At 35.5% G+C, this 27,926-nt stretch overlaps 2 protein-coding genes across 15 annotated transcripts; both read left to right on the top strand.

Annotated features, from left to right (window-relative positions):
- Positions 1-1,278: 1,278 nt before the first annotated feature.
- Positions 1,279-8,207, top strand: LOC18448585 (protein FAR1-RELATED SEQUENCE 5). Of its 6 annotated transcripts, none has more exons than XM_088869324.1 (7): positions 1,279-1,608; positions 3,093-5,427; positions 5,610-5,702; positions 5,900-6,009; positions 6,641-6,797; positions 7,050-7,145; positions 8,021-8,207. In XM_088869324.1, the coding sequence occupies exons 2-4, from the start codon at positions 3,110-3,112 to the stop codon at positions 5,991-5,993; spliced, it is 2,505 nt and encodes an 834-aa protein (XP_088725450.1). In that variant the 5' UTR covers positions 1,279-1,608; positions 3,093-3,109; the 3' UTR covers positions 5,994-6,009; positions 6,641-6,797; positions 7,050-7,145; positions 8,021-8,207. The 6 variants fall into 6 exon arrangements, with proteins under 6 accessions (XP_088725450.1, XP_088725452.1, XP_088725451.1 ...); XM_088869326.1 differs by having other exon boundaries at positions 6,624-6,797; XM_088869327.1 differs by having other exon boundaries at positions 1,295-1,608; positions 5,515-5,702.
- Positions 8,208-12,929: 4,722 nt separating this feature from the next.
- On the top strand, positions 12,930-26,419 carry LOC18448586 (poly(ADP-ribose) glycohydrolase 1). 9 transcript variants are annotated; one of them, XM_006858647.4, is made up of 12 exons: positions 12,930-13,390; positions 13,887-14,090; positions 17,348-17,451; positions 18,109-18,313; positions 18,445-18,549; positions 19,932-20,050; positions 22,817-22,960; positions 23,650-23,722; positions 23,873-23,955; positions 25,057-25,276; positions 25,534-25,596; positions 25,989-26,419. In XM_006858647.4, the coding sequence occupies exons 1-12, from the start codon at positions 13,016-13,018 to the stop codon at positions 26,118-26,120; spliced, it is 1,827 nt and encodes a 608-aa protein (XP_006858709.1). In that variant the 5' UTR covers positions 12,930-13,015; the 3' UTR covers positions 26,121-26,419. The 9 variants fall into 9 exon arrangements, 6 of the variants coding, with proteins under 6 accessions (XP_006858709.1, XP_020532025.1, XP_088725458.1 ...); XR_016057418.1 differs by having other exon boundaries at positions 12,951-13,390; positions 25,191-25,276; positions 25,565-25,596; XR_016057417.1 differs by having other exon boundaries at positions 12,951-13,390; positions 25,191-25,276.
- The last annotated feature ends 1,507 nt before the right edge of the window (positions 26,420-27,926 follow it).

Here is a 27,926-nt window from a genome sequence, read left to right as displayed (position 1 = left end):
TGACACAGACACATCACAATTTCTTACAAGTATCCAATATGAAATGTGATAGCTTGAGTGTATTACAAAGTTCTAAAAAATTTGTTTTGAACTTTGAGATTAGTTGATGGAACGATACAACCATCCAATTTTACATACGGTCAATATTAATTTGTTTTGAACTTTGACATTGGGTGTATAATATATATACTTTTGAAAAATTATCGTAAATATACCTTAATTGAAAAAAAAATTCAAACTTTTGTTTAGCTCACTTGCACCATTGTTTCTCGTTTTCGGTTTTTCTTTACCAAAATGACTTTCAAGGTAGTCATATTACCGTAATACTTTAGGGAGTTTTATATGGTACTTTTAGTGCAATAATACTGAGACTATTTTATACAGCATTTTAAATACTGCAAACATTAACCCATGTTATAAGGCACTTAAAATGTCATAAACTTGTTTATCTCTTTCATCTTTACTTATTTTTATGTTTATTTATTATTTCTCTTTCTAATTCTTTTTTATCTATTATTTCTCCCTCTACAATCTCATCATTGTTTCCTTAGAGAGAGTAATCAAATATAGACTTCGGCTATGCAAAACAAAGGACATTATCTATCTAAAGAAATGATGATGAGATTGTAGAGAGAGAAAAAAGAGATAAAAAAAAATTAGAAAGAAAAACAAGAGATAAATATTAAAAAGAATTATAGAGAGAAATAAGAGATAAACATAAAAAAAAATTAGAAAAAAAATAGATAAACATAATGACAAAAGGATTTATAGCATTTTAAATGCCATATAAGATGGGTTAGTTTTTACGGTAGTTAAAATGCCATGTAATGAGTTTTAGCTTTTACAGTACTTAAAATACCGTAATTGGCTTCATGACCATATCCAGAGTTTTATTGTAATATTACTTGAAGTTACTATGATATTTTAAATAAAGTGTAAAATGATATGTATTACGATAGTAAGAGTACCATGAATGTCATTTTGATTAAAAAAAAAAGAAAAAAAGTGTAGACGAAGTAAATAAAAGTTTGAAGTTTTTTTCAAATTAAGCTTAGATTAATATATATTTACGATAATTTCCATATATTTTTCCTTCTGAAAACCGAGCTCAAGCATTAGTTAAAAAAAAAAAAAAAAAACGGACATGAGCGTAAGCTACAACATATTGATAACAATTTTTTTAAAAATAAAATATTAGAGTAAATTTCCCAGAATTTTCATCAGCAAATGTTGACTCACTGTTACTGTCCGCAAGTTGCGTATGGTATATACTTTTCAGAAGAGTTGAAGGGTCAGTGTGACAACTTGTTTTAGCCGTTCGATTGGATCCCATGCGCATCAAAATCTCTCTCCACTAAAATTAAAACCTTACTCTCTCTGCTATTTTCTCCTACCACCTTCTCTCTCTCTAAAAATCCAAAACCTCTCTCTTCTGGGATTTCCTCTCTCTCTCTCTCTAAAATTTCCACTTTCTGCTCAGGTCTCTACTCTCTATCTACACTTTCCTCCTTGGTAAACCCTTCCCTTGCTTTCTCTCTCATCCGAAGATAGAAGAAGTCTTTCTGCAATACTCTCTCTCTTTACGCCATTGCAGTGTTGGAGCTCCATGTAAGGAACATCTGTCTCTATCCCTTCCTGCGATGAATTCTGTCTCTAAAAGTCATAGCTTTTCTTTACTCATGGAAAAAAATGACTTGAACTATATGATATTTGAGCATAATGGTTGCCCCAATTTTGGACAAAGCACAATCATCACATATTTCTCTCTAAAACCCTAGTTTATTTTTATGGGATAAATGGTCTAAAATTCTGATAAATCAGTATAGTAGTGGGACGATTTTTGGGTGAAGCAGAATGAAATTTTTTTTTTTTTTTTTCAATAATTGAAGTGGAATGAATTTCTTTATTTGATAATTTAAGTGGGAAGTTATTTTTTTTCAAAAAAATAATTAAATTGGACCCAAATTCAATAGAATTTATGGGGAAATTGGTCTAAATCCATTTGTAATTTGACTCATTACTCCATGACTGGGGATTTCACCATTGTAACTACTGTTTGAACTTTGAAGTGTTTTGATTTTTCTTTCTTCTTTGCCAAATCTGGTTAAAATTGGGAATTAACAAGTTCCATACACAGCCTGTGCGTGGTACACAACATGTGGATGATACACATGCCGTGTAAGCCTTTCATCCACAGGCTGTGTATGATGTGCCATACACATGTTGTGTACTGTCTCCACACACAGTCTGTGCAACCTTTCCCCATACATAGGCTGTGTATGGTGCACTTTCCAATTATTTTTTGTTTCATTTGTTTCCTTTTGACTCCATATTTTGGATTATTTTTCTTGTTTGTGTATGTTGATTTCAACCTGTTAGCTCAATTCATATATTTTTAGTTCTATTTTAACAGTGATGGTGGTGTCTGATATTTCATGCTTTTATGTTCTGTTCTAATTAGTTGTGATAATTGAATTTGTTTATTATCCATTAAATCATTGTCAGTATTGTGCATTATAGGCTTTTCATCTTCTTTGTTATAACTGGTCATGTTTAGCCATAATGCATGTCTCTGTCATCTTTTTTGATGAGGTGCTCTATCGACAATTGGAAATTTATGAATGAATTATGAATCTTATTAATTTCTCTTGTTTTTTTTTTTTTGGGGTAGTTCAGTGGCAGGATTTGAATATCGGGTGCTGCAATTGTCAACACCCCAACCAATCAATCCCAGTCCAAATCCTCTCTTTTTTTTATTTTTTTTTGTGTTTAAATTGATTTCTCTGATGTGCGTTGATTTCTTTGAGTTGTCAACACCTTAACAATAAATCCCAGCCCAAATCCTTTTTTTTTTTTTTTGTTGAAATTGATTTCTCTAACTTGTGTTGATTTATTTGATGAGATTAAGCGGATGCTTGTCCTTTAAAAGTTTCTGTTACAGTTGACCTCTGGTACGTATTGTGATGGAGAAATCAAAATGGATACAATCTTTAAGTACTTAAATATCTTGGACTGCAATAGGATAAAACATGCCTTATCTTTTCCTTGTGAGATTCAGGATCATATGTAGTATGTTAATTTACTTGTTGTAGGCTTTTTGAGCTCAACCATGCTAAACAGCACAAATGAAGGAGAGTGTGCGTCAAATCAAGGTGGTATAGTTCCTGAACATGATGCCGCTCAAGAAAACTTGGCAGTAAATGTTGACACTGTTGCAGAGAAGGCATTGTATGAACTGAAAAGACATGAAAGTGGTGATCAGTATATGGGCTTTGAATCTGGGGATGCTCCAAAGGAAATGGCAAAGGAAATCACACCTATTGAAAAGGCTGAAGTGTCAGACCATGTCGATCCATTTGTGGGTATGGTGTTTGAATCTGAGGAAGATGCAAAGGAATACTACCTTGCATATGCTTTGCGTGTGGGGTTTATCATAAGGTCCAATAGGGTCTTGCGTTCAAAGCGTGACGGAACAAACATTGGGCGAGATTTTGTGTGCTCCAAAGAAGGTTTTCGTGCAAAGAAATACCAAGGAACCCTAAGGCCACGACCGAAAACTAGGGAAGGTTGCAAGGCCATGTTACGTGTAAAGAAGGAAGACAGTGGAAAGTGGGTTGTCTCAAAATTTTCCGAGGAGCATAGTCATGCATTGGTGCCTCCAAAAAAAGTGCCTCGTCCAAGAACTCGTAGGCAACCTGATGCTATTGGAATTTCCAATAATTCTTTCAATGATTCAGGAATAAAGTCAAGCAATGGGTCTTTATTGGGGAGCCAGCCAGTTGGCCCGACCAGCTTTGGGTGCAACTTGCAAGACTGCAAGAATCATATCCAGTGCATTCGGAAAACGAACCTTGAAAATGATGCTCAACAGGTACTACAATATTTCAATTGTATGCAAGCAAAGAACCAAGCATTCTTTTATGCAACTCAAAGTGATGAAGAAGATCATGTAGCCAATTTTTTCTGGGTGGATGCCAGGTCAAGGATAGCATACAGTTACTTTGGTGATGTTGTTAGCTTTGACACTACGTATAAGACGAAGAGGTATGGAATGCCTTTCGCTTGTTTTGTAGGGGTCAACCATCATAACCAGTATGTCGTGTTTGGATGTGCATTGCTTCGAGACGAAACAGAAGAATCACTTGTGTGGTTGTTTAGTACATGGCTTGAAGCTATGTCGGGTCGCCATCCAGTTGCAATAATTACTGACCAAAATGCAGCCATGACATTAGCCGCTGCTAAGGTGTTCCCAAGAACTGGCCATCGATTTTGCAAGTGGCACATTCACAGAAAATTCCAAGAGAAGTTGGGCCTTGTGGCCCGAAGGCATCCAAATTTCAAAGGAGATTTCTCTGAATGTATCAATATGTCTGGGCCCATGAGTGAGTTTGAATCATGTTGGATGTCTCTCATTTATAAATATGACCTTAGGGATAATGCATGGCTCCAGTTGCTCCACAATAGTCGTGAACAATGGTTGCATGTTTACTTGCAAGACGTATTCTTCACTAATATTTCTACTGGCGGGCGAAGTGAAGGAATCTACACTTTTTTTGATGGGTACTTGAATGCAAACTCCAGCTTGCAAGTGTTTGTTAAACAATGCGAGAAGGCCCTTGACAAGCAGTATGAAATGGAACTTGAAGAGGACTTCAATACAAGTTTTGACAAACCGAATATGAAGACAGGATTTCCCATGGAAACCCAAGTGGCAGATATTTATACGAGAGTAATGTTCCTGAAATTTCAGGATGAGTTATTAGAAAGTCTTCGTTTTGTCGCTGAAATAACTGAAGAGGATGCACCCACTAGCACATTTAGGGTGGCTGAATATGGGGCTCAAAAGCCAGCATACATTGTCACTTTCAATGCAGTTGACGTAAGAGCGAGTTGTAACTGTCAAATGTTTGAGCATGGTGGCATTCTTTGTAGGCATGTTTTAATAGTCTTCAGAATGAAAAATGTCATGGAGCTCCCATCCCACTATATCGTGAAACGGTGGACAAGGAATGCCACAAATGGCCCTGTATTTGATGAGAATGGGGTAGAATTGCAAGCTGAGTCTCACACATCTCGAATATTGAGATATAATGAACTATGCCGATTGGCCATTAAATGTGCAACCGAAGGGGCAGCGAATAAAGATGTCTTCAATTTTGCAATGCGTACTCTACGAAAAGCTCTCGAAGATATTATTGGTGCAAGAAGAATTGTAGGGCCAGTTGCTCAGCCTAGCACAGGCATACCAGCAAATGGTGGTATTATTGAAACAACTATTTGCGAAGTAAGTCAATCAGAAAGTACAAAAGGACATCCTCCTAGAATTAAACACTCTTTGGAGAAGCAAACCAAGAGGAAAAGACATTGTGTTATTTGCAAAGGTGTTGGCCATGACCAACGCAAATGTCCAAATAAAGCCAATACGGGGTAATATGAAAAGCATTGATGTAAAATTTCTTCATTCTTTAAGTAAATATAATTTTTATTTATTTTTTAATCATTTTCTGTGTGTAGGCAAAGGGGGCAGACAACCTTTTGTTATTGGGGTGTTTGAATGTCATTATTTTCTAGTGGGGTATTTGAATGTCGATATGGTTTTCTTTCTTTAGGCCCACTTCTGATATCGTTGGGTTTGTGGCCCCAATAAGTCAGCAGAATGGTGGGATCGGTGAAGAGCGTTTGGAATTCTTTGATGGAACTACGTGAGTTACAATATGGTTTATTTATTGCATCTTATACCATTGTTTATGCATTCATATAAAACATCGTTTTGCATGTACCCCATTCAAACCCATCAAGAGTGCATCATTTAATATATGTTCTCATTGTTGGAATTTGGAGTTATTTTACTATTAAGTATGTTGTCAGTTTCTAATGATAAAATGGTTGATCAAGACAGGGTTGTTCTAACAAGTTCTCGCCTCGATATGAATGAGCCTTCTGCCTTCCATGATTCCGAGACTGATCGTTCTTTCCAGTTTGCTGCCATTTGAGAAACTTCCTTGTTGGGTAAGTATAGAATCTGTATAGTCTCTTCATCGTTGAAAGCATTCAATTTCACGGGTGCCTTGACTGTTGTTATGTATAAGAGGAGCCTGATGAGTCTCCATAACTGAGTGAGAACTTAAAAATATGTCTGATGCCTAAAAGAAGCTTGATATGTCATCATAGTTGATCTTAAGTGTGGAGAAAGTTATTCTATTCATTGTGGCTGATATTACATTATGATGCAGTGGTCATGTATGTTTGTTTAGTACAACGACCTTCCACACTTGGGTGGGTTAGTTTTAATTTTTAGATCATTAAATCTGGCCCTCATGTGCTATTTGTGTGTCAAATGTGTGAGTTAATATTTTTTTATGAGTATGCTGGTTTAGTGCCCTATCAATGTGAGTGGCATTTTGGTGTGTTATGTGTTAGATATCTCTCTCTCATTCGTGACTAAAAATGCCGGCATTTTTGGTGCATTGTGCGCGAAAATATTTGCTAGGTTTTTGTATGATACGTTCATCAACAGATATTTCAGTCATTTTCTTTTAAGTTGGCGAAAAAAAAAGAAGGAAATGCTGACAAATATGATTGTTAGCATTTATCTGTTCAAACATATGATGACTTGGATACAGTTCCTATCTGTGTGCAGCCAGGGTCTTGCAAGTGTTCCAATACGCATATTTTCCTTCGATTGAATATCAAGATGTTTACCCTTTTTTGTGGAAGATTAATATCATAATCCAATGGGTATGACAGTCTGTACTGCAAACAAGGAGGCATCCACCATCTGTTCCCAACAATGGACGGTATATTTACTGCACTTGGGAGATTTTTTTTGTGTGCTCCATTACAACTAATTTCCACCGTCCACTATCAGGAACAGATAGTGGATGTCACTTAGATTGCCATATACCATACTTACTGGATTATGGTATGCTTTTACTTGGTGGAATATCATATTTGACTTTAAAATCTTTGCTCTCTTTCTTTATCATATTGGGGCTTTTTTTATTTTTATTTACAGGGCTTAATCTCTCAATTTGATTCTGTCATTGTAGTTGGACATGTGGAAAAACCCCACAATTATGAAGTAGGGGCCCATGTTTTACAGAAAGTTAACCTGTAATTATACCAAGGAGATTGGTTTTGTCATGGTAAGCAGCTCTACACTTTGCTTCCTTTACACCATATTCATTTATTCATGGGAAAATATTGAAAATATTAATTATGGGTTAAACCTTTTTACAAAAGGGATTTGTATACTGTAAGATAATTCACTTATGGTATAAGTGGTCACAATTACTCTTAGCCACTAGATATAAAAACCAACAGCTTAAAGTGTACATAGTTTGAGAAATTTATTTTGGACTTTGTGCTCAGTCAATGGCACACCCCCAGCCACTAGATTTCACATCTAACACATTTCACAACTAAAGATCGATAATGATTGTGACTTTCTCATACCAAAAGTAAATGGTCTTATTGGACATATTTCCTTTGGAAAATCATCTAGGGGGTCAAAGGATCTCAGTTGACATTGGAGGGTGTACTTTTTATTTTTCATTTCACTCATTTACCTTTTTGAAAAATATATTAGAAAATGCCCAAATGACCTTTTTTCAAGGTTGGAAATCCTAAACAAAGTAGGGCATTTCAGTAATTTGACCTTGAATAAGTAGGGTTACTCTCATCATTTAGTTGGGACCTCTTATTAGGTGGGTCAATTATCAAAGTGACCCTGCTTGTTCGGGGTTCCCAACCCTGAATAAAGGTAATTTGGGCATTTTTGAGGAGTACCTAGGTGAAAAAAGGAAAACTAAAAAGTAGATATTTTTTTTGTTTTTTTGTTTAGAGTTGAGATCAGATGGTAGTGCATTGGAAGTAAATCTTCTAATTATAATTGGGATTTTTTATCCTCCTTATGGTTCTGTAAGGGGTTATAATCCCTTAAATGATATTTCCCTTTATTTAATAACTACTTAAAATTTTGTTATTCACCTAACTGTAGTAATTCGATTCTTGATTGCAGTGCCGTGAAAGAATGAAACTGGGGTTTAAATGGGGTAAAAACTGAAGATGTTGGATTTACACATATATGATAACTGTCCATTTTGGTCTTCTTGGGATGGCAGGACTTCTTAGTTCTTATATAAATTTGTACAGGTGACATCACTAGTTTATTTTTATGTTTAGAAGCCCCATTTAATTTTTCTCTATTTGGTTAAGAGTGTTGCGGCATTGGATTTCAAGATTTGCATTTTAGATTGATAGATCACTGACTTCTTTTTTTCTTTATTTTTTTCTTCATTAGAAAGAGAGCTCCTTGCTTTTTTTTATATATTTTTGGGCAATTTTAAAAATAAATTTTGGTGGATCCAAGTTATAATAAGTTCATTCACAAGGGAAATTGTACTTGAGTTCGAGTCAAATGTCTCATCATCATCATCATAGTTTTTTCTTAATTAATTGGGGTCGGCCACACGAAAATTGTACTTGCATTCGAGTCGAAGGCCTAAGAGGAAGAATAATGCTCCATTAATGTGGAGCTCTTCTGGAGCATTGGTTGAGGTGAAAAAATTGTATACACATCTTGTCTAGAGAGTGTGTGTGTGTTAAAAGTCAAGTATATGGTATGCTGGGACTTGAATAGGACCCTCTTTACAAGAAAGATCAGGACATTTCAGTATGGAAAGTGAGGCATATCTTTTTTTTTTTGGAAAGAGTAATTGGTGAGGCAGTGGCCAGGGGCTGCAGTCAAAAAGTATGGCGCCCGCCCTTAGTTCTCCATATTTTGGATTATTGAGAATCCAAAAGTCTGTAAATCTATTTCTTAACAATATGGGAATCCATCCTCCTGACTTCTGAGGTCAAGATCCTGAAAAAATATAGGTTTTTTAATGTTAAAAGTGTTTCATCTTAATTGTCATTTCATCATGCAAGATGCGACAATGATCATCCGTTTTCGTTGACCGTAGATCAGTTAAATATTCATTGTTTTGGAATCTCTGGATTTGATTTTAGGGCATGATTGTATTTTCACAATAGAAGTGGATTTATGAAGGTTTTAAATGATTTGTGGGGGTGGCAACTGGTCGGGTCGGTCTGGACCCGGACCCAAAACAATGTTATGGGACCTGGACCGGGATCCGAATAGTGTTTGGGTCCAAGATTTGGACCCGGATTTGACTTGCTGGGTTCAATTTTATGACCCATACCCTAACCCGGATCGGGTCTCAGGTCGGTCAGGATCCATTGCCACCCCTATCCTCAATCCATAAAAATGCATTTAGAAAGGGAAGGTAAGAAATAGACCTTGGGATTAAGTTAATGCTATTAATGTTGAGACTTGAGAGTAAATTTAGACATTTGTTATTGTTATACATTGGAACTTAATATCACTTTATTATTCATAAAAATCGTTAACGCATTTTATGCTTTTAATTGTGTGATTTGATTTTTTTTACTAATATTTATATAAATTTCTTCTATAAAATTAAGGAAAAATCATGTATACATTCATTATATTTGCTGTTATTATAAAAACACTTTTAGTTTCGGTTATTATAAATATATATGTTTTTGAATTTCATAACACTTTTTAAAAAAAAAAATATATAATTGCCTTTTTTTTGTTTTTCAAAAAGGTTGTGAACAACCGAATTTATAATCCGTGTTTCTCTGTTTTGGCATCATTTTCTCTTTCTCATTCTCTGTTTTGGCATCATTTTCCCTTTCTCATTTAACTTTTCAAGGTTTCTTTGATTTCTTTCTTGATCAATTCGAAATGGGCTTCAATGTCCTGCCATTGAAGGGGTGCCAAGAGCAGTGAGAAATCAGGTCTTCAAAGGCTTTGTGGAGGTTCTTTTCCTTATTTTCTGCAGCTTTCATGGCCTCTGAAATTTCATTGAAAGAGCCCATCTTTCTCTATGGAAATTCCTACCACTACAACTGAATTCAAACCCTTTTTCTCTCTCTTGCCCAACCCCATGGCTCTCCGATCTCGCGATAACTCTGGACAATCGGCAATTGACCACCGGAAAAAGCCTGCAAATATCACTGGATTCTTGACAAGTGATGAAAACATTGCACCCCTATCAACAAATGTGGCTTCTAATGGACGTGCTAATCCCCCAATTGCCAAATCTACTTGTGAAATTTCGACCACTGATAAGGGGATTCCATGGTTTCCAACTAAAACTCCATAAAACTGCAGAATAATCGCTCAATTTTTTCCTGGAAGTCTTCCAACTGCATTCACGAGCTTTCACCGTTTAACCAAAGATTTCAGTGGTTTCCACCACTAATGCTGCAAATATGCACGAAACTCCCTGATTTCTTTTGAAAACGATAAAATACGCCTGATTTTCAAAGAATTTCAAGAGTCCGATTCCTTTGATCGCAGCCCTAAAACCCCACCCATTTAAAGTAACTTCGCTCCAAATTTATAAGTTTGGCTTTTGAAAAACCTAAATTGTTTAAATTTCAGGTTTTTTAAAAATCGAAAATGGGCCGTTTTTTTCTTTTTGAAAAATAGTGTTATTGACTTCTAAAAAACAGATATATCGGTAATAATGAAAACTAAAAGATATTTTTATAATAATGACAAATATAATGAATATATATGTAATTTTCCCTAAAAATAATACACTTACTCTATATTAAAGTCCTGTTAATTATTTCATAAATTATCAAAAAACGATAAATTTGTAAATATCCAGATAAATTTCCTGGCAAATAATATCCTAATAATTATACTTATCACTGAGATTCCTTGATTAAACTTATGGAGGTTTGGTTTGAAAAGTAAAATTTATAGTTTTATTAGATGGTTACGTGGATTCTAACACTAAAATTGATACAACTTCAAATTTTCTTTTTAAAAATATTTATTGCGTCTAATTGGAGGGTCACATACGAATCATTGATACTATTTTTCTTGAGCTTGTTCTATAAATTAAAAGACAAATCCATATCATAAAGTTATTTTAGTTTGTTAATTTCCAAAAAAAAGAAAAATATTTTAGTTTATGTACTTTAAAAATACAAATAAAAATCATGCCATGAATTTCCATACTGTCTTTCGCTAATATTAAAATCTTCCTTTTCATCAATTATTGTCTCTTCATTTTCCAAGACGAAACCAAAAATAGATAAATTAAGAAGTTATGAATAAAACTATCACAATGACAAAACTAATTTAAAAAGGAAAAAGTTTATATAGAGCCGAGGCTCTAAACAATCAAATTAGAGCCCACTTCAAACGGTGATTTAAAAAATGAACTGCGCAACGTTTAGGTGGTCTAGAAGGCTTGGGCACATCGCCCACGCCTACGCCTAGCGCCCAGCTCTGGGTGGCCGCTCAGGACCTATTTAGTAGTTGCTTTAATATGATCCTTTTTACTTAGTAAGTTCCTCCGCAAATATTTAGATAAAATGCCCCCATTTAGGTTTATAATCATAAACAAATTTGAAAAAAGTTATTAAAAATGTCCTTATGTTGCGGTGGTTTGACTTTTTTACTGATATTTTATAAAAGAAAAAATTTAAAGGAAAATTGCTCCGGGGACGCATTTCTACATTTGTATCCCCTGAAGTATAAAGCATATCTTAAAGATGGATCAAATGGGTTGTCTATCTAAAACCATATGAAACTAATTATCCAAATATTTTTTTTATAATATTATTATTATATTTTTTAAAATTATTTATTTTTTCATATTTGTGATCTTCATGTTGGAGGTTATATGTCCTTGAAAATTGAGGAGCCAAAAATCCATCTCAAAAATGGATTTTTAAGAGGAGACTCATAATTAGATGGACTCATATAAACCGTGTCCAAAAATGCCTTTCATCCGAATGTGGGATTAGGGAATTAAATTATGAATGCATTTTAAGATATTCTAGACGTGTTTTCATTTACATCCACCATCTTATACCTCAACAAATAATGCAGATCTGACATAAGATAATTAAAATCACCAGTAAAAACCAACATCCAAATTCTATATCCTCAAAGATTCCTAATGGCGAGCACTCCAGCTTATATTCATAAAATTTAGAATTTTTTTTATTGTGATATTAAAAAATTAAAAGATGTTCCCTTTTATATTCTACACTCATAGTTTATATATATATATATATATGTATCTATATTTTTCATAATATAGACTATTTTATCAACTGTAAAAGAGAAATCTGTCAAAATACAACCGGTACTATGTTTTGATTTAATTTCAAAATACCTATCAAAATACACGTGATGTTGAGTTGGAAACTTGAAATACGATAAAGTGTAAAATGTTAAATAGTTGAAAAGTAATGTGTATTGTGAGCACAATTCCCTGGCAAAAAGATTCTCCATCAAATGATATGTAAGAGCGTTCTACTCTTTAGTCGGAGACCTGCTCGGGAGGATTTTTTCAATCTAAAAATTTGGAAACTATTTGAGAAACATTAGATGATTATTCTTAATAAAATTAAAATTTAGGTTTTTTAACTCTTAGATCTCAAAATTTCATGACCTTACTAACCAAAATAACAAACGAGGTTACCATATTTTGTTTTGATTTTATTTACGTCTATACTTTACGCTCTGAATTGAATTTCTCTTAATCTTAATGTGTTGTGGATTAGTATTCAATAGAAAATTTTGAACATTGGACCATCCAAAAAGAACAGTTTCCATCTAATTATACAAAAAAAAAAAAAAAAAATCTCACCATCTAAAAATTAGATGATCTCTATTAAATATTGTGAAATTATTTTTCAAGCGCATAAAAAGTTCAGTTAGAATTTTTTATTAAAATTAATCGTTCGGCTGGAAAGATTACGTTTTCAAAATTTGAGATCTTAAAATTAATAATATTGGGGTTTTACCCGAGGGAGTACATGTACATTCTAGTCATACGGGAGTAGAATATCTGTTTTCTTTATTTTTTTTTGCATATGATGGAAGACTATTTGTAATTTCACTGGCTCGAACCTCGTTTCCGTCATCGTTTCCCGCCGAAGCTCCAGGCGAAAAATGGAAGAGAGAGGCGATTTACGCTCCGTTCTTCCGCTTTTGCCCCTGGTTATGAGGGATTCTTCTCACTCATGGCCGCGTAGGGTTTTGGAGGCTCTGAAGGCCAAGTCAACAGGCCCTGAACTCTCTCTCTCACGGCCGCGTAGGGTTTTGGAGGCTCTGAAGGCCAAGTCAACAGGCCCTGAACTCTCTCTCTCATGGCCGCGTAGGGTTTTGGAGGCTCTGAAGGCGATGTCAAGAGGCCCTGAGTTCAGTGGACTTTCTAATGGCCATGTCCTTTTTGACGCCATTGCTGATTTGAGGAAGCAATTAGGGTTTTCGGATGATAATTTGGCCACGGATAGTGGCCATGGTTACTCTCTCTTCTTCGATGATGTAAGTATGATATTGCCTTCTTTCATAGGTCTGTAACTGTGCGGATTTCATGGATTTTGAGGGTTTTGAATTCGATAATAGTGTTTATCTTTAGAATGTTTTTTATTGGGATTTTCTTTGTTGGTTTCGTGTGGGTTTGGATTTGATTGCTACTGGTTGTAATTTGTGTTACTGTATATCGCTGATGCTCTCCTATTTGGTGATGCAATTTTATGATCCCCCATTTTTTTTTGCAGGGCGTTCAATTGCTTAAAAAATTTGACTTTTATTTGAAGTGGTTTCTGTGATTATCTATTTATGAGAGTCAATAAAATTATAGACAAATTTGGGTGCATAAGCTGTCTTATATTTGTACTGAACGTTTGTGAGAACCGTTAAAATGTTATAATGGACAGTAGAAGAGTTTTTACCAATAGCTTTTCTATTTGTTTAAGAGGAGCAACCATATTCTCGCAAATGTTGATATTTTATTGATATGTATTGAGGAATTTTGCAGTTGATGTCTGGTGAGGAATCGATAAAATGGTTTGGAGAGACCCTTCCTTCAATGGCATGCTTGTTGATGCACTTGCCTTCTCTATTGGAAGCCCACTATCGAGACTGTGATAAGTCTCGTGAGATAGAGGAACGGGGATTGCCAATTGGGACTGGGCTTCGAGTATTGGAGTCACAAGAAGCTGGCATGGTGGTTCTTAGTCAGGCAAGTTAATTTGTAGAGTTTTAGTCCAGAGGGTTACTTACAAATTGTGATTAATTCTTTTTTTCTTCTGATATAGCATATTTTATCTTATATTTGGGATTTATTGCATGGCTGTTTGATATTTAATTATGTATTAATTATCAAAGGGTGTTGTTTGTATAAGGCTGAGGCCCTAAACAATCAAAGAAAGGCGCACGTTAAAATAGTGTCGCAATATGTTATTTCAGTATCAGAAATCTTTATAATGGCCTGAAAATTTATTTCATCTCTGGTTATAAAATTTAAATATTAAAAAATAGAGTAAAATGATCAGATCTATGAACACTTGAAAATCTTGAAAATTGATGATGTAGATAATACATTACAAGATGTACTATTTTCAAGACTTGAAATTGATTTTTTCTCATGTTGATACATCTTGAGGTCGAAATGATTGAATTGAGGGTTTTTAAGCATCGAAACAACATCGAGTGAATTTTTGAGGTGCCCTTAATTTGATTGTTTAGGGCCTCACCCTTATATAGACATTTTCCATTATGAAAAAGGGTTGCTTAGTCTTTTGAACCCAAATTTTAGAATTGCTGAACTGCACACAGGACAACAGCTAACACTTAAGAACATGAAAAATAAATATATCTATCAATAATTGCTTATAATAAATGACAACGTTCAATTCTTTCATTCAAAACTGTTTTTGTACATTAATGCATTTTGTCATTACAAGAATTTCAAGAGATTAAATACCCATGAAATACAAAAAGTATATTCCATTAATTTCAGTTAGTTTCTAGAAGTTGCATAAACATATTTATCTCGAGAGTTGAGTTTTGCTAGACATGATTAGTTTTGATGGTTACAATAGCGGAATTAATGCTCATTTGATTTTGCCACCGTTAACTTTCTCAAAAAAAAAAATGCTCATTGGATTTTACCTCACACCTCATTAGGTGTGGTTAACTCGAATGTTATGGTGGCATTCATCTTGCGAAAATGGGTAATAAGTAATTATCAAAAAAAGAAAAAAAGGATGAGGAAGAAGAAGAAGAGGGAGCATGATTCACGACTTGTGCATTTTTCGTTCTATGAAGCTAGTGGTTGTGAAAAATGCTAGATTTGGTAAGCGGGGATGTATGGTGGCGTAAAGTCGGGTTGCTTTTTATCCCCGTCAATACATGTGAGCAGGTCTTGGTTAGTTGCAGGTGAGCCACGATTGCTAGTGTAGATCATGGGCAATTCATTTTGTATGCTGGGGAGTATAAAACTTTTACGGAGCGATATAAATCCATATATTCTATGTTGGTTCTCTTTATCCCCAAGCATGGCTTACTATTTTCGCATCTAGGCCTTCTGGCAATATCTTGGATTATCTTTAGAAGGATATAGGTGCATTTGAGGAGCAAATATCATTGTGATTTTTAGGTAAGGGATAGGGTAAAGGCCATGGTGCATGGGCGCTGATATGAAAGGAATCTGGCAATATCTTGGATTATCTTTAGAAAGATATAGGTGCATTTCAAGAGCAAATATCATTGTGATTTTTAGGTAAGGGATAGGGTAAAGGCCATGGTGCATGGGCCTTGATATGAAAGGAGTTGGTGGATTCTCCACTCAGAGTTGATAAATATGTGGAATGATATCTCATGGGCCAAATGAATACCCCGCTCTCTTCCTTCGAACAAATGGATCCTTGCTAATGAGGTTGAGTCCATGATGAATTTTTGACAGGGGTTGAGGCCCAGGTTTAAGCATTGTTAGTGGGTTTGGAGTGCCTTCACCAAGCTGGAAATACATGTAGTAGAGAGTGATTCTGTTAATGCTATAGCTTAGGCAAGTAGAACAGTTAAATTGCCCTGCAAACATCTAGGAATAAATAATTTATATCACTTCAAAACTAGCAAATCACCTTCAACTTGTTAAAAACAGAGAGTTGAATGAGTTGCCCAACTCCCTTGCTTTAGAGGGAGTGCAAAGAAATTCTTTGTTCTAAGAAGGATAGTGCATTGACAGAGTATGGGCATTTTCTTTTTCTTTTACTTGTTCAGAGGGTTTTGTATACACAACGCATAAGGGTATACACAAGGGTCACGATTTTATTACTTCCTCCATTTACACTGCACCGGTGCCCCTCAAGGGTCTTGGCCTGGGGTTTATATAGATCCCAGGTTACAACTTTTGATTCAAATACTATGCAACATGTATTGGCCACCACTTGTTCATGGCCTGCATTGATGGTCCTTGGCAGCCAGCTCATCACAACGCTCTTGGTTGGCAACTTCTATGAGTCCCACAGGGAGCAGGATCTGCAACACTATGTCTAGACTCTCGTTGTTTGCCAACAAGATAGGTCTGCTGGATTATTTGAGATTCTTCTTGTCCCTGAAGTCCTTGAATCAGTCTGCCCAAGGACTTCAACAACAGACTAACCAAGGTCTATGGCATGAGCCAAATCATGGTGGTGCCTGACTGGTTGATCATGTTCCTCGGCACAACATAAGCAGAGGGGTGATCATGATGGATGATCAAAATGTACAAGCCATTCTCAAGAGGCCACAGCCTAAGAATGTGATTGAGCTTATGCTCCTTCTTGGGCTAGCTATTGCAAACGTTCAAAGGAAGCATTTGAGTCACTTTCCAAAGAGAGATTGAAAACCTTGATCCATCAAAGAACCTTCTTTATTCTAGGTCCTTCAAACTTCATTAAATTGATTTGGAAGAATCCAACATGAAAAAGTCTCTTGCACATTTGTGAGATTTCAAAGTCCTGCTCTGCTTCTCACTTACTCCTTGGCCCTTCCTCCAATTCTCACTCCTTTGCCATTCCTCCATTGCTCACTTCTGTAAGATACTGAAAGTTTCTTAGTGTCTGGGGTCCTTGTACACTTGTTAGATGATTAGTGTGCTTTGGTTCATTTGCATTCTCACACGTGCGTCCCCGTTTGTGTTCATTTTGAACCATTTCAGGTGAAGTAACATCTTTCGTGCCCTAATTTATTGGCACTTACTTTGGCTAGAACATGTATGTCGGTGTGATAAGTACTTACTATTTCTTACTGTAGTTGTCAGGCACTTCCTTTTCATAACCATGCTTTATTAGGATCCTACATGTTCTCATGGAATGCTTTTCTGGTAGTCATAGATCCCCTTTCATGTTTTTGGTCTTCAGTTAGTATCTGATTTTGTGTTGTTTTGTACTGTTTTAGTCTTCTAGTATTGGATATTAGATGATTCTGACATGGGATGGTCTCTATTTATTTCAGGAGCTAATTGGTGCTTTGCTTGCCTGTTCCTTCTTTTGTTTGTTCCCAAGCATTGGTAGGAGTTTTAGAAACCTTCCAACCATCAACTTCGACTATCTATTTGTGTATGTCTCTTCCTGCACCATAACAGTTGATTGAGTTATTTGAATGCTGTTCATTCTTTGATATGTGAAATTTAGATGACTGTCATGATTTGGTTTAATAGTATTCCATGGGGACCCTACCAGCTATTGACCTTCAATGTAAATTCATAAACTTCTTTCGAGTTATGCTGTTGTGATGAATTGCTACTTACTTTCTGCTGAGCATTAAACTAAATAATATTGTAGTAGTGGTATGATACTACCTAGGAAAAAAAAAGGAATTCTGTGACTGATATATTTTTTGTAATGTAAGGCACCAGGCTTCTTGAATGCATGGGTGTCTAGGTGATGGGTTGAAACCGTCGTTTATGTTCTAGAAAATGAAAAACATGAAAAGTAAGTAGAGTGGTGTATTAGTTACATAATTACATGTTGGAATAATGCTCTTGACTTGATAGCCAGGGTTGTGAAACTGCAAAGTAATGTCAAGGATGTTAATACCCCCTGCTTACTGACCAAAGAATAAAAAATTTTATATTTATTTGTTTGTATAATTATCTGTAGCATGACTCTTTAATGAATATGGGTGCATAATCTCCTGCATGATTTTTTTCTTGATAATTGAAATTATTGAACTGAAAGGAGAGAAAGCTCTGCTTAGTTTTCTTTTTTTTACAGGAGCATTCACAACAGTTACAGCCCGAGCCAGAAGCATAAGATAAAGTGTCTTGTTCACTATTTTGAACGGATATGTTCATGTATGCCAATGGGTTTTGTCTCTTTTGAGAGGAAAGTACTTCCCCTAAATGGCAGTTCCCTACATATTTCTTACCCCAAAACCGATTTTTGGAGTAAATCTATTGTTGAATTGTGCCCCTTCAAGGTAGAGGAAAACTTTTACTCCAGTCTGAGTGGTCTCCTCTTTGCCCTGAATTATTTAATAAATTTTGATATGTAGGTAATGAGAGTTTTTCCAAAACCTCTTTACTCTAGCTGCATGTTTACTTAACTCAGGTTTTGCATTCGGGTGTTATAGAAGACCAACCATACGAAGCTTTGGAAGTTGATTTTGCTAATCAATACTTTGGAGGAGGTGCTCTTCATAGGGGCTGTGTGCAGGTGTTGCCTAACGGTCCTGACCTTTTCCAAAATAATGAATACTTTTTGGCTCAGTGCTCTACCTGTCAATGCATGCTTGATACTCTTTTGTTTCATATGAGGTTCCCAATACTTCTAATTTGCTATTCATTCATCTTGATGATTTGCTTGGAACTAAGCAACTAGTCTTTGAAACTTTTTGAGTTAAATAATTAAAATGAAGGTGCAAAAGCTAACATTTGTTACCCATGTAATTTTGCTTTCTGATAAATTCGTCAAAACATTTCTTGTTTGCTGTTGAGACGCATGAGAAAATGGTTTCTCTTTGCTTTCCAGCAGGGAATGATTTAAAAACAAAAATTACTTTCAGTAGCTCCTTTAGGGTGCCAAGTTTTAAACTCAAAAAGCTGTAATTCTTCGCGTGTAGTATTCTCAATGCCATTTCCGTTAAAAGTATGTGGCGAGTTAATCTCTTAACAAACTACAAACTTGATAATTTACAATAATAAGAACAAAAACGTTTGATTAGACTAGATTACACCACTTCCAATTTGTTTTCTTTGTGTCTATGGCTTCAGATGAATTTTGAAATTTCTCGGTTATGCATGATTTATACTTTATGCACATTGTTGACCACCTTTATTGTTGTGTAAAACGTGCCAACTTTAATGTATCATTCCCAGTTACTTGATATACATTGGTGAATGTAAATTTTCAGACATGGATAGTTAGCAGTTTATCTTGTCAGTTGTTGTCATTTCTCTTTAGCTACCCATGGTCAGGACAATTTCCTTGCTTGTGTTGATTATGGGAGTTATTCAAGTGTTGTTTTGTTTTGTATAACTGGTCTAGAGTGTTTCGGTTAAGTAGGAGTCTAGACATACGTGAAATGAGGCTCAGCATTTTTTTGGTTGTAGCTTTTCTCCTCATCCTCTTGATAAATGATTTTGCAAGATTTCTTTAGTGTTTTATTTTTCTACTTGTTTGTAGTGATTGCAAATATCTTGCGTGCTTGCCTGGCAACTTCTCACTATGACATGCATATTTCACTGTTTATAAGCCCTTTCCCTACTTAGTAAAGAAAATGTTATGAACATATGTCAATGGATATCATTGTTTTTACCTCAGTACTTGAGGATGTTGAAGCTCTCTACTAGAGCACATTGCATGATTCTGTTAAACAAATATGGCCTAATAAGAATTTCTATATATTTTTGTCTAAGTTCAAATTCACATGTTTTGGTTGTGGACTCATAAATACTAGAATTGTTCATTGACTAATATTTTCAAATTTTTATAGGATTATTTTTGGGGTCATGAACTTTCCTGTGCAGCTTTAAAATTTATTTTAGGCTTGTGAAAACATGTAATCCCTCACAGTTACTCTTTTGTGTTATTTGTAGGAAGAGATCCGTTTCATGATCAATCCTGAGTTAATCGTGGGAATGCTTTTCGCACCTCGCATGGAGGACAATGAAGCTCTGGAAATTGTTGGTGCAGAACGGTTTTGTAATTATAGAGGGTGAGTCTTTATTTGGGGCTTTAGTTTCTTTTTCTATGGTAAATCCTCGTGGACCACTTTAATTAACGCTGACTGGGATGGTACTGCCTTGAAAACACACTGCTGTTTATTTACTTTATTTTGTTGTTCTTTTATGCTTGGGCTTGTTTGGGAAACTCATATGTATCTATTAGTGAGTTAGAGAATTTTCTAGCCATTGGTTTTTCGAGTTCAATGTTGAAGAGTTTTTGGTTAATAGATAACTTAAAAGAGAAAAACTTATCATGAAGGATAGAGCCTGGAAGTTACATGTCGAGCATGGCATGTACGTTTCCCATGATCCCTTCATCCTATGCTGTTCCTAGATGCAGCCATATTAGCCAATGCATTACGAGTTAGCGGGAGTTCTCAATGTGGTGGCGATCCTGCGCTTGCGGTGCTAGACCTTGAGTGGATCTATCTTCCATATGGAGGAAGAACGTTCCCTACTCCTTGGGGATCTGTCAATATAAATCACACTTAAATTAATTGATCTTTTATAAAAAAACAATTCTTAAATGCACATCGATTAAAAACAAAAAGTAATTATGTTGCAAAATCATGGTCTATATAATTTTCAAAGAGAAAAATGCTGCTTTTACCAAATGGGTCTTGGACCTTTAGAATTAATTGTGCGATCCCAAAAAGTTGTGATCCAGTTCCCCGATATGTTGGGATCTAATACTTTAACATTCAGGGTGTATGGACAACAATCCTGACTATAGGGAAGTTTGTAGCTTACCATGATTCCATGCTTCCGATCCTGCTCCCGCTCCCGCTCCCGCTCTCGATCCCGCTCTCGCTCCCGCTCCCAATCCCGATCCAACAATTGTATTACACACCAAATTGGTGTCCTTTGTCTCACGAATAATACCCAAGATACAAAAACTCTGCAGTAAGTCCTACTTCAGCAAAAGTTCCTGACCTCCAGGAGTTGAGATCGTACTTGAAGCCATTAATGATATTTACATAGTCATTCTCAATAACCCATAGACCATTTAAGTCTTTTCCCAAGATCCTCACGTCAATGAACTACCACATTTGTTTTGTCTCTCATAGCATCCTGAATCCTCAAGGTTGAGGCATCCCGTGTAACATTTCCATGCTCCCCTCACCTTATTTGTGGATTCCTTTTGCTTCCTATAGTTAATCGTCACTAGGTCACTGAGAACTTGTGTTGCTGTTGTTGGTAATTTTCATTTGTGGATTTTGTCTAGAGAAATTTACTTATGGACATGAAAAAAGTATAAAAAATACAAAATGGATCTAATTTAGCCAAATCGTAGAGGGTCAGTCCCCCCATGGTTTTATTATTTCCATATTGCCCCTTGATCTGAGAATGCCATCCTCAGACTGCTTTTTAGTTCTTTTTTTTCTAAATTTTATTTTGAGAGTAGGATTGTGCCTTAAGGTTTAAGGCAATGCAAAGAGCGGTCCGAGGTCCCCATTCTTGGACCGCCTATGTTTTGATGGGGACCTTGAACCACATTTGGACAGCCCTGCTGCTTCCATAGAGCAAGTCTGAGATCCCCATCCTCGGACTGCACATGTTCCACTATAATGGTAGAAAATAGTCGGTCCAAGGATGGGGAACTTAGGTCGACTTTGGACTCAGCCCTGTTATCCATAGAGCGGTCTGAGGTCCCCATCCTTGAACTGACTGAGCACTGGGGCACAACCCTACTAATGAAAAAAAAAAAAAAGCAGTCTGAGGATGGCATTCTTGGATCACGGGGCAATATGGGAAAAAAAAAAACTGCGGGGGGATTGACTCCCCACATAATTTTTGGCTAAATTAGACCCATTTTGTACTTTAATTACTTTTTTCATGGCCGTACGTAAATTTCTCTTTTGTCTAAAATCACCATATCATAGACTTTCTGATTATCTCCATGGGAATCACGGAGAGACCTCCTATTAGGAGGTACGAGTTGGTTCAAGTGGAAGGCTCAAAAAGGGTAAGGGGTATACCCAAAAGGACATGGTTACAAGTAGTCAGAAAAGATATGGGGCCTCACTAAGGGTATGACCCTTGATAGAGCAGAATGACATACTAGGACTCGTGTAGCCGTCCCAAAATAGTTGGGAAAAGACTCTGATGATGATGATGATTAAAAAAAAAAAGTTCTTGAAAGAAACTTATATGTTGTTATAGCTGGAAATCCGTCCATAGCCTCCATACCTCTTGAACTTAGGCCTGCAAGTTTCTATCCCAAGTTATTTGTATTTTCAAGCCTCCCTTGATAAAAATTTTGCAAGCTGTGCCCCATTTAATGAGGGAAAGCACTGGAATTTTAAATCGCTGACCATAAAGGGTTTCATTCACTTCTTTGAATGGTTGGCAAATTGTTGGTGGAGTGGAAAAATGAGCGACCAAATTATTGAACTGGTACTTATTAGTAAATTTTTTATTTTTTTTTGGTTTTAAGTTAACTTGCAGTTGGTGTTCCACTCAAATTATTGCATTTGGAGCAACGTTGAGGCTTTCTTGCCCTTTGTCAAAGGATTTTTTATATGGACAATGTATTTGTGATAACTGTGTGATCTAACTCTGTTCTTTCTTTGCCAGTGCCCTTACACTTTCTCATGAAAGGAATTCTTGCTAAGCATTTTCACATGTTTTTTCTTACTTCGAGTTCTTATTCTTTTGATTGTTTTTTACCTATTACAATTAGGGGAGCAAGTAGCATTTTATCATAACTTGTTTTGCTCAATAGGTTAATGTATGACTTATATGATGTGAAATAGGTATGCTTCGACATTTGTTTTCTCTGGGAACTATGTGGATCATAAACCTTTGGATATAAGAGGTAGACGGAGAACACGTATTGTAGCAATTGATGCTTTATGTCATCCGGGTATACAACAATACGGGGCAGACTGCCTCCTTAGGTATGCTAGTAAATAAGTTCTTCGCTCAAAATTAGTATTACCGTCCTTTCATATTATAGAAGCACAACACTATACATATCCCTTTTCATTATTCTCATCATATTATGTTTCTATATAGTTACAACCTCTTAACTATCCCACTTAAAATTTATTCTCTTACTAACTTTCAAGTATGAGATCTACTTGATTGGATGGCAGTTGGTTTTCCACAAAATAATTTGTGCAATTTTGTTTGACTTCTGTTATAAGCTGATTAAATTAGATGTATAGTAATTTTATTATGGGATTGTATACAATGAGACTATTTACCTTTAGTATATGGAGGTCACAATTACTTATAACTATTCGATGTGAAATCTGATAGCTTGGATGTCACAAATTTCGAGAATTTTTTTTTTTAACTTTGAACTTGGTCAATGAAATAAATGCGGCCACCCAATTTCACATCCAATGGTCAAGATTAATTGTGACCACCTTGTACCAAAGGTAAATGGTCTCATTATATACTTTCCCCTTTATTATTAGTTTTAGCAAGAACTTTGTCATGCAGCTTGCTGGGTGTTTCTTGAAGATTGCTTGATTCAGATTGCAAATTCCTTTGTTACCTTTTAGTTTTTATGCCTTCGCAGCTTTAGCTTAAATTTTTATGTGCATCAATGTATATCTTACTGGAGTATTTGTGGAAATAGGGAGACAAATAAAGCATTCTGTGGATTTATGGATCATTCAAAATGTCATCAGTACATGAACATCTTTAAAGAGGTGAATAGAAGAGAGTTTACTTGCTTCAGTAGTTTTAATATTTGTACTGGAGTCCTATAGTTACTATGTATAGTTGATAACCTTTCTCATCCATTTTGTTTTCATACTAACATTTTAAGACTGATATGAATATTTCTATGTTATTTACAGGGAAAATTGCAAGATTTGGATAATGGAGCACATGCTGCTATTAGCAAAACAGAAGATGACTCGGGAATTAAAGCACGAAATTGGTAAAGATGGCACATCCTGATTCCCTAAACAAGGACTGCTTTGTGATAAAAAATTAGTAAAATGAATCGAGACACCAGTCCAGGCCTTGGAATACTACCTACAAGGTTTTAAAATTTGCTAGGCAGTGCCTAAGGCGGCCATGGGAGAGAGGGGGCATGGCTGGTCCCAGATGCCATGTGGTCGTCTAGGTGGGCACCTAGGTTTGAGGTGCCCCAGCCTCACATTTGGGCTTATATTCACATGTAACAAACTAATGCATGAAAAAGTAATTGCATACAATGCATGTAATGATGCATAAAATAAACTAATTATGTGCAGTGCATGTAATTTTGTATAAAGTAAATGCATTTGTTTAATGTATAGAATAAATGTCTTTGTGTAATTTAACGAGTAATGACTTAACTTTGTTGCCCGATTTCTAATCGTCGATGTATTTGATGATTATTGAGCTTTAAATCACCAAGTCTTCTCTTGTAACAACTCTTCATATTTTACAATGAATCAAATCCAAAAAAATTGGATTGAAATGATTTCTCAAAATTCTAAGTTTTTCGGATCTTAAAAAGTTTTCAAAAAGATGAATTTTGTTTAGATGTTTTTCTCACCAAAATGAAGTTAGAGAGCAATTGGGAGCAAATTCGAATACCCCCCAATGTCAATGCCCATGGTCCCTGGACATTTTCTGCCATTGGGCTGTGGGCAGCCGAGGTGGGCACCTCACTTGAGGTGCTGTGCACACACCTGGGCTTGGGCCAACTACCCATCTTGCCCTAGGTAAGATGCCTAGGCACCCATCTCAAGTTGAGGTGCCATGTAGGTGCCTGAGGTGGGCATTTTTGAAAACAATGAAACAGAGGTGGAACATTTGGTGGAAGCTATTAGACTTTGGGATTATAAATTGGCAAGAAAGGAAGAAGGGTTGGGGGACTTATTTACTTAAAATGATAGCTACCATAGACAAGTTATGAGAGACTTTCCCTTTGAGGTGAATGATGCTATTGATGTTCTTTGCAGTTGTATTTCTTTTCCATCTGTGTTTCTTTTCCTGTAGAGATGACTTGTTCAAAGAATTTTGAGAAAGCTCTCTCTTTTAATTTCAGTTCTGATAGAGAAGCAGAGGCAACTGCATGTTCTACCTCTACGACTGCAATGAACCGATCTACTCAAGTCACAGACTTGTTTGAAGAAGCTAAATTAAAGAATGATCAAGGTCTGAACTGTTGTGAAAATGTAGGAATTGCGACTGGAAATTGGGGATGTGGAGCATTTGGTGGAGACCATGAATTGAAGAGCATGATTCAGTGGCTGGCAGCTTCTCAGGTGAATGATTTTTCATAGGCCTTTGAATTATAGGACTCTCTCTCTCTCTCTCTATATATATATATATATATATATGTGGTTCAGTTTTTGTAATCTTAAGCTCTATCTGAATCCAAAAATATTTCTCTCTGCTCCATGTTGCTCACAATTTGACTATTTCATTTTTCTTGTCTCTACCGAGAGAGAGAGAGAGAGAGAGAGAGAGAGAGAGAGAGAGAGGGAGAGTATGTTCTAATCTTGGAACATTTTGTCTCTAGGCATTGAGACCTTTTCTTGTATACTACACAGTGGGGGATAAAGCTACAAAGAGACTGGAACAGGTATGCTTTCTGCAAGCACTGTACATTCTCTAACCATTTGAGTTCTGAATTTCCATTTTTTTACCAAAATATTTGGATTTGTCTTGAAAAAACAACACCAAGAAGTTGAACTCTGAATCTTCGGAACTCTAACTCTCTCTCTCTCGCTGGTCATGGCAATGAGGTTTTCGGTTGCTGGTATATCCATGGAAGCTCTTTAGTTTCCTTTTTTAATACATTCTTTCTTTCGCTCTTCATTTTGTCAGTAAATGAACCCCGTTAGGAAGAGAAAAATAGTAAAAGTAAGTAAAAGGGAATTTCAGATGATAAAAAAAAGAAAGTTAGATTAGATCTTCAGATTTCGATTTAACTAGAAGATAAAAAGATGCATTGCAATATTAATGGATTTGCAGGTACAAGAATGGATATCATCCCATTACTGGACAGTTGGGGACCTCTGGAACATGATGGTTGAGTACTCATCACAAAGATATCAGGGTACAACTAACATTGGCTTCTTTGATTGGCTCTTGCCATGTTTGTAGGTATATAGAGAGAGAGAGATGCCATTTTTATAGAAGCATTTGTTATTGTGTGTTAGAGAGAGAGAGAGAGAGAGAGAGATGTAAGAATAATGGAAAAGGTGAAGTAAAAAAATAAGGGAAAATGGGGCAGGTATAAACTCTAAAAGGTTTTATATGATGTATGAACTAGGAAGCCTCCAAACCCATGGAGCGCTGCCCAATTCACAAGGTTTTCATGGTAGATTGTCTTCTGAATTAGTTTTAGCCCAATCAATGTCTCCCTTATTACGTTTTATGCTAAATTTTTAGTAATTTTGCAATCTCTCTCTCTCTCTCTCTCTCTCTCTCTCTTTTGTTCTAAACGAACTTTTTGGCCTCAAATCATGTCTCCCCCATTATGGCTTTTGCAAGATTTTGTAATTTTGTATTCGTTTGTAATCATTTTCCATCACATCTACAAAAGAATACATGCTCTTGAATTTGAATGGTTCTAAATTGTAAATTGTTAAATAATTCATCTCTCATGGGTATCGTGATAAATAATTCATCTCTCATGGGTACCATGAATTGAGAGTATATAAAAGAAAAAAAATTCAAGAAAGATTTCCGTGATTAGAGGAAATATAATAATTTCACCCTTAGTTTGGAGGAAATAGGCTTCCTATAGTGTTGGGATCATCTTTAGAAAACCAATATTCTCCTACACTGAAATCTCACACCTAGTTGTAGTTGGTAAGCTTTTTCTTTTTATATGATTTTTTATCTATTGGAAAAAGTTTTTTTATGGCTGCAAACTTAATTAGAGCTGTATAATTTATATTATTCATTTTATTTTAGATGGTGTTGATGTTAACACCTTTTTTTTAAGACCATCTGAAAAGATGCGTTAAATTTATAGCGCCTAACTAAAATAGGCAGTACCAACTATTTATAGACTACACCCCTAATCTAATCGATCAACATGCGTCTTGCCTATATTTAAAAAGATAAAGCAGGCTCGATCAACTCAAAAAGCACTACTTTTGTGAGAAAGATAATTTCTCTCTCATTTTAACTAGTTATATAAAAGAAATTAGGTGGTGGTTGATTGAAATGGCCTGAGATAGAGAAATATTCTAGCTGAAAATAAGAAATTATAATTAAAATGGCTGCCATGAGTTAATTGAACTTATTCATCAGCTGATTCAACTAATTTATCAAACAAAAGATACTATTATAGATTTCCTGCTCAAAATGATTTTGAATTTGAACAAGAAGGATCTTTGGTAACGTGGCTAAGCGATGAAAATACCCCTTATGCTCTAACGTCCGAAATTTAAAACAAAGTGATTTTAATGTAAAAAAAACATGTTTTGAGTTTCGAACTCAAAACATGAGGCTTTTTTGGATTTTTGCTAACAAAATGATTGAATTTCGCCCATGTTGTTAGAGATGCAAATTGTATAATATTTCAAAAAAGAAAGTGATGGAAGATGTACTTGGGCGAAAGAGTCAAGAAGATTTGTCCGCAAGTTGGTTGATTTAATCAATTCCTTTTCTCTCTGTGCATTGATCGTTTTAATGATTTTTGCTTGGGGAAAAAAATAGACAAATTTTAGGAGGAGAAAATGGCAACCATAAAATATGAACATATTTGTTGCTCCTAGATGTTTATTTCCTTTTTGGCTGCAAATTTTGGGGATATAACTTCTTAAATGTAGCGGCCAACTTGGAAAAAAATGCAAGTTATATGCTTTATGCACTTGCAGAAAAAAAACGAGGACTGTCTGATATTTAGAGTTAAGTTCTCAATGCAAAGAACTTATAATTCAAATATATTATTTTAAA

This window comes from Amborella trichopoda, chromosome 6 (assembly GCF_054954075.1).
Source record: "Amborella trichopoda isolate Santa Cruz 75 chromosome 6, AtrichopodaSantaCruz75HAP2 v2.0, whole genome shotgun sequence".
In the NCBI taxonomy this organism is placed as follows: domain Eukaryota; kingdom Viridiplantae; phylum Streptophyta; class Magnoliopsida; order Amborellales; family Amborellaceae; genus Amborella; species Amborella trichopoda.
This window is presented reverse-complemented; position numbering and strand designations above follow the sequence as displayed.

Coding starts and splice junctions, on each gene's coding strand:
- LOC18448585 (XM_088869325.1), top strand. CDS start 3,110: ATGCTAAACAGCACAAATGAAGGAGAGTGTGCGTCAAATCAAGGTGGT. Junction 5,428..5,609: donor CCAAATAAAGCCAATACGGG/GTAATATGAAAA, acceptor TTCTTTCTTTAG/GCCCACTTCTGATATCGTTG. Junction 5,703..5,899: donor GAATTCTTTGATGGAACTAC/GTGAGTTACAAT, acceptor TGATCAAGACAG/GGTTGTTCTAACAAGTTCTC.
- LOC18448586 (XM_006858647.4), top strand. CDS start 13,016: ATGGAAGAGAGAGGCGATTTACGCTCCGTTCTTCCGCTTTTGCCCCTG. Junction 17,452..18,108: donor AACTTCGACTATCTATTTGT/GTATGTCTCTTC, acceptor TTTTTTTTACAG/GAGCATTCACAACAGTTACA. Junction 23,956..25,056: donor GGAATTAAAGCACGAAATTG/GTAAAGATGGCA, acceptor TTTTAATTTCAG/TTCTGATAGAGAAGCAGAGG.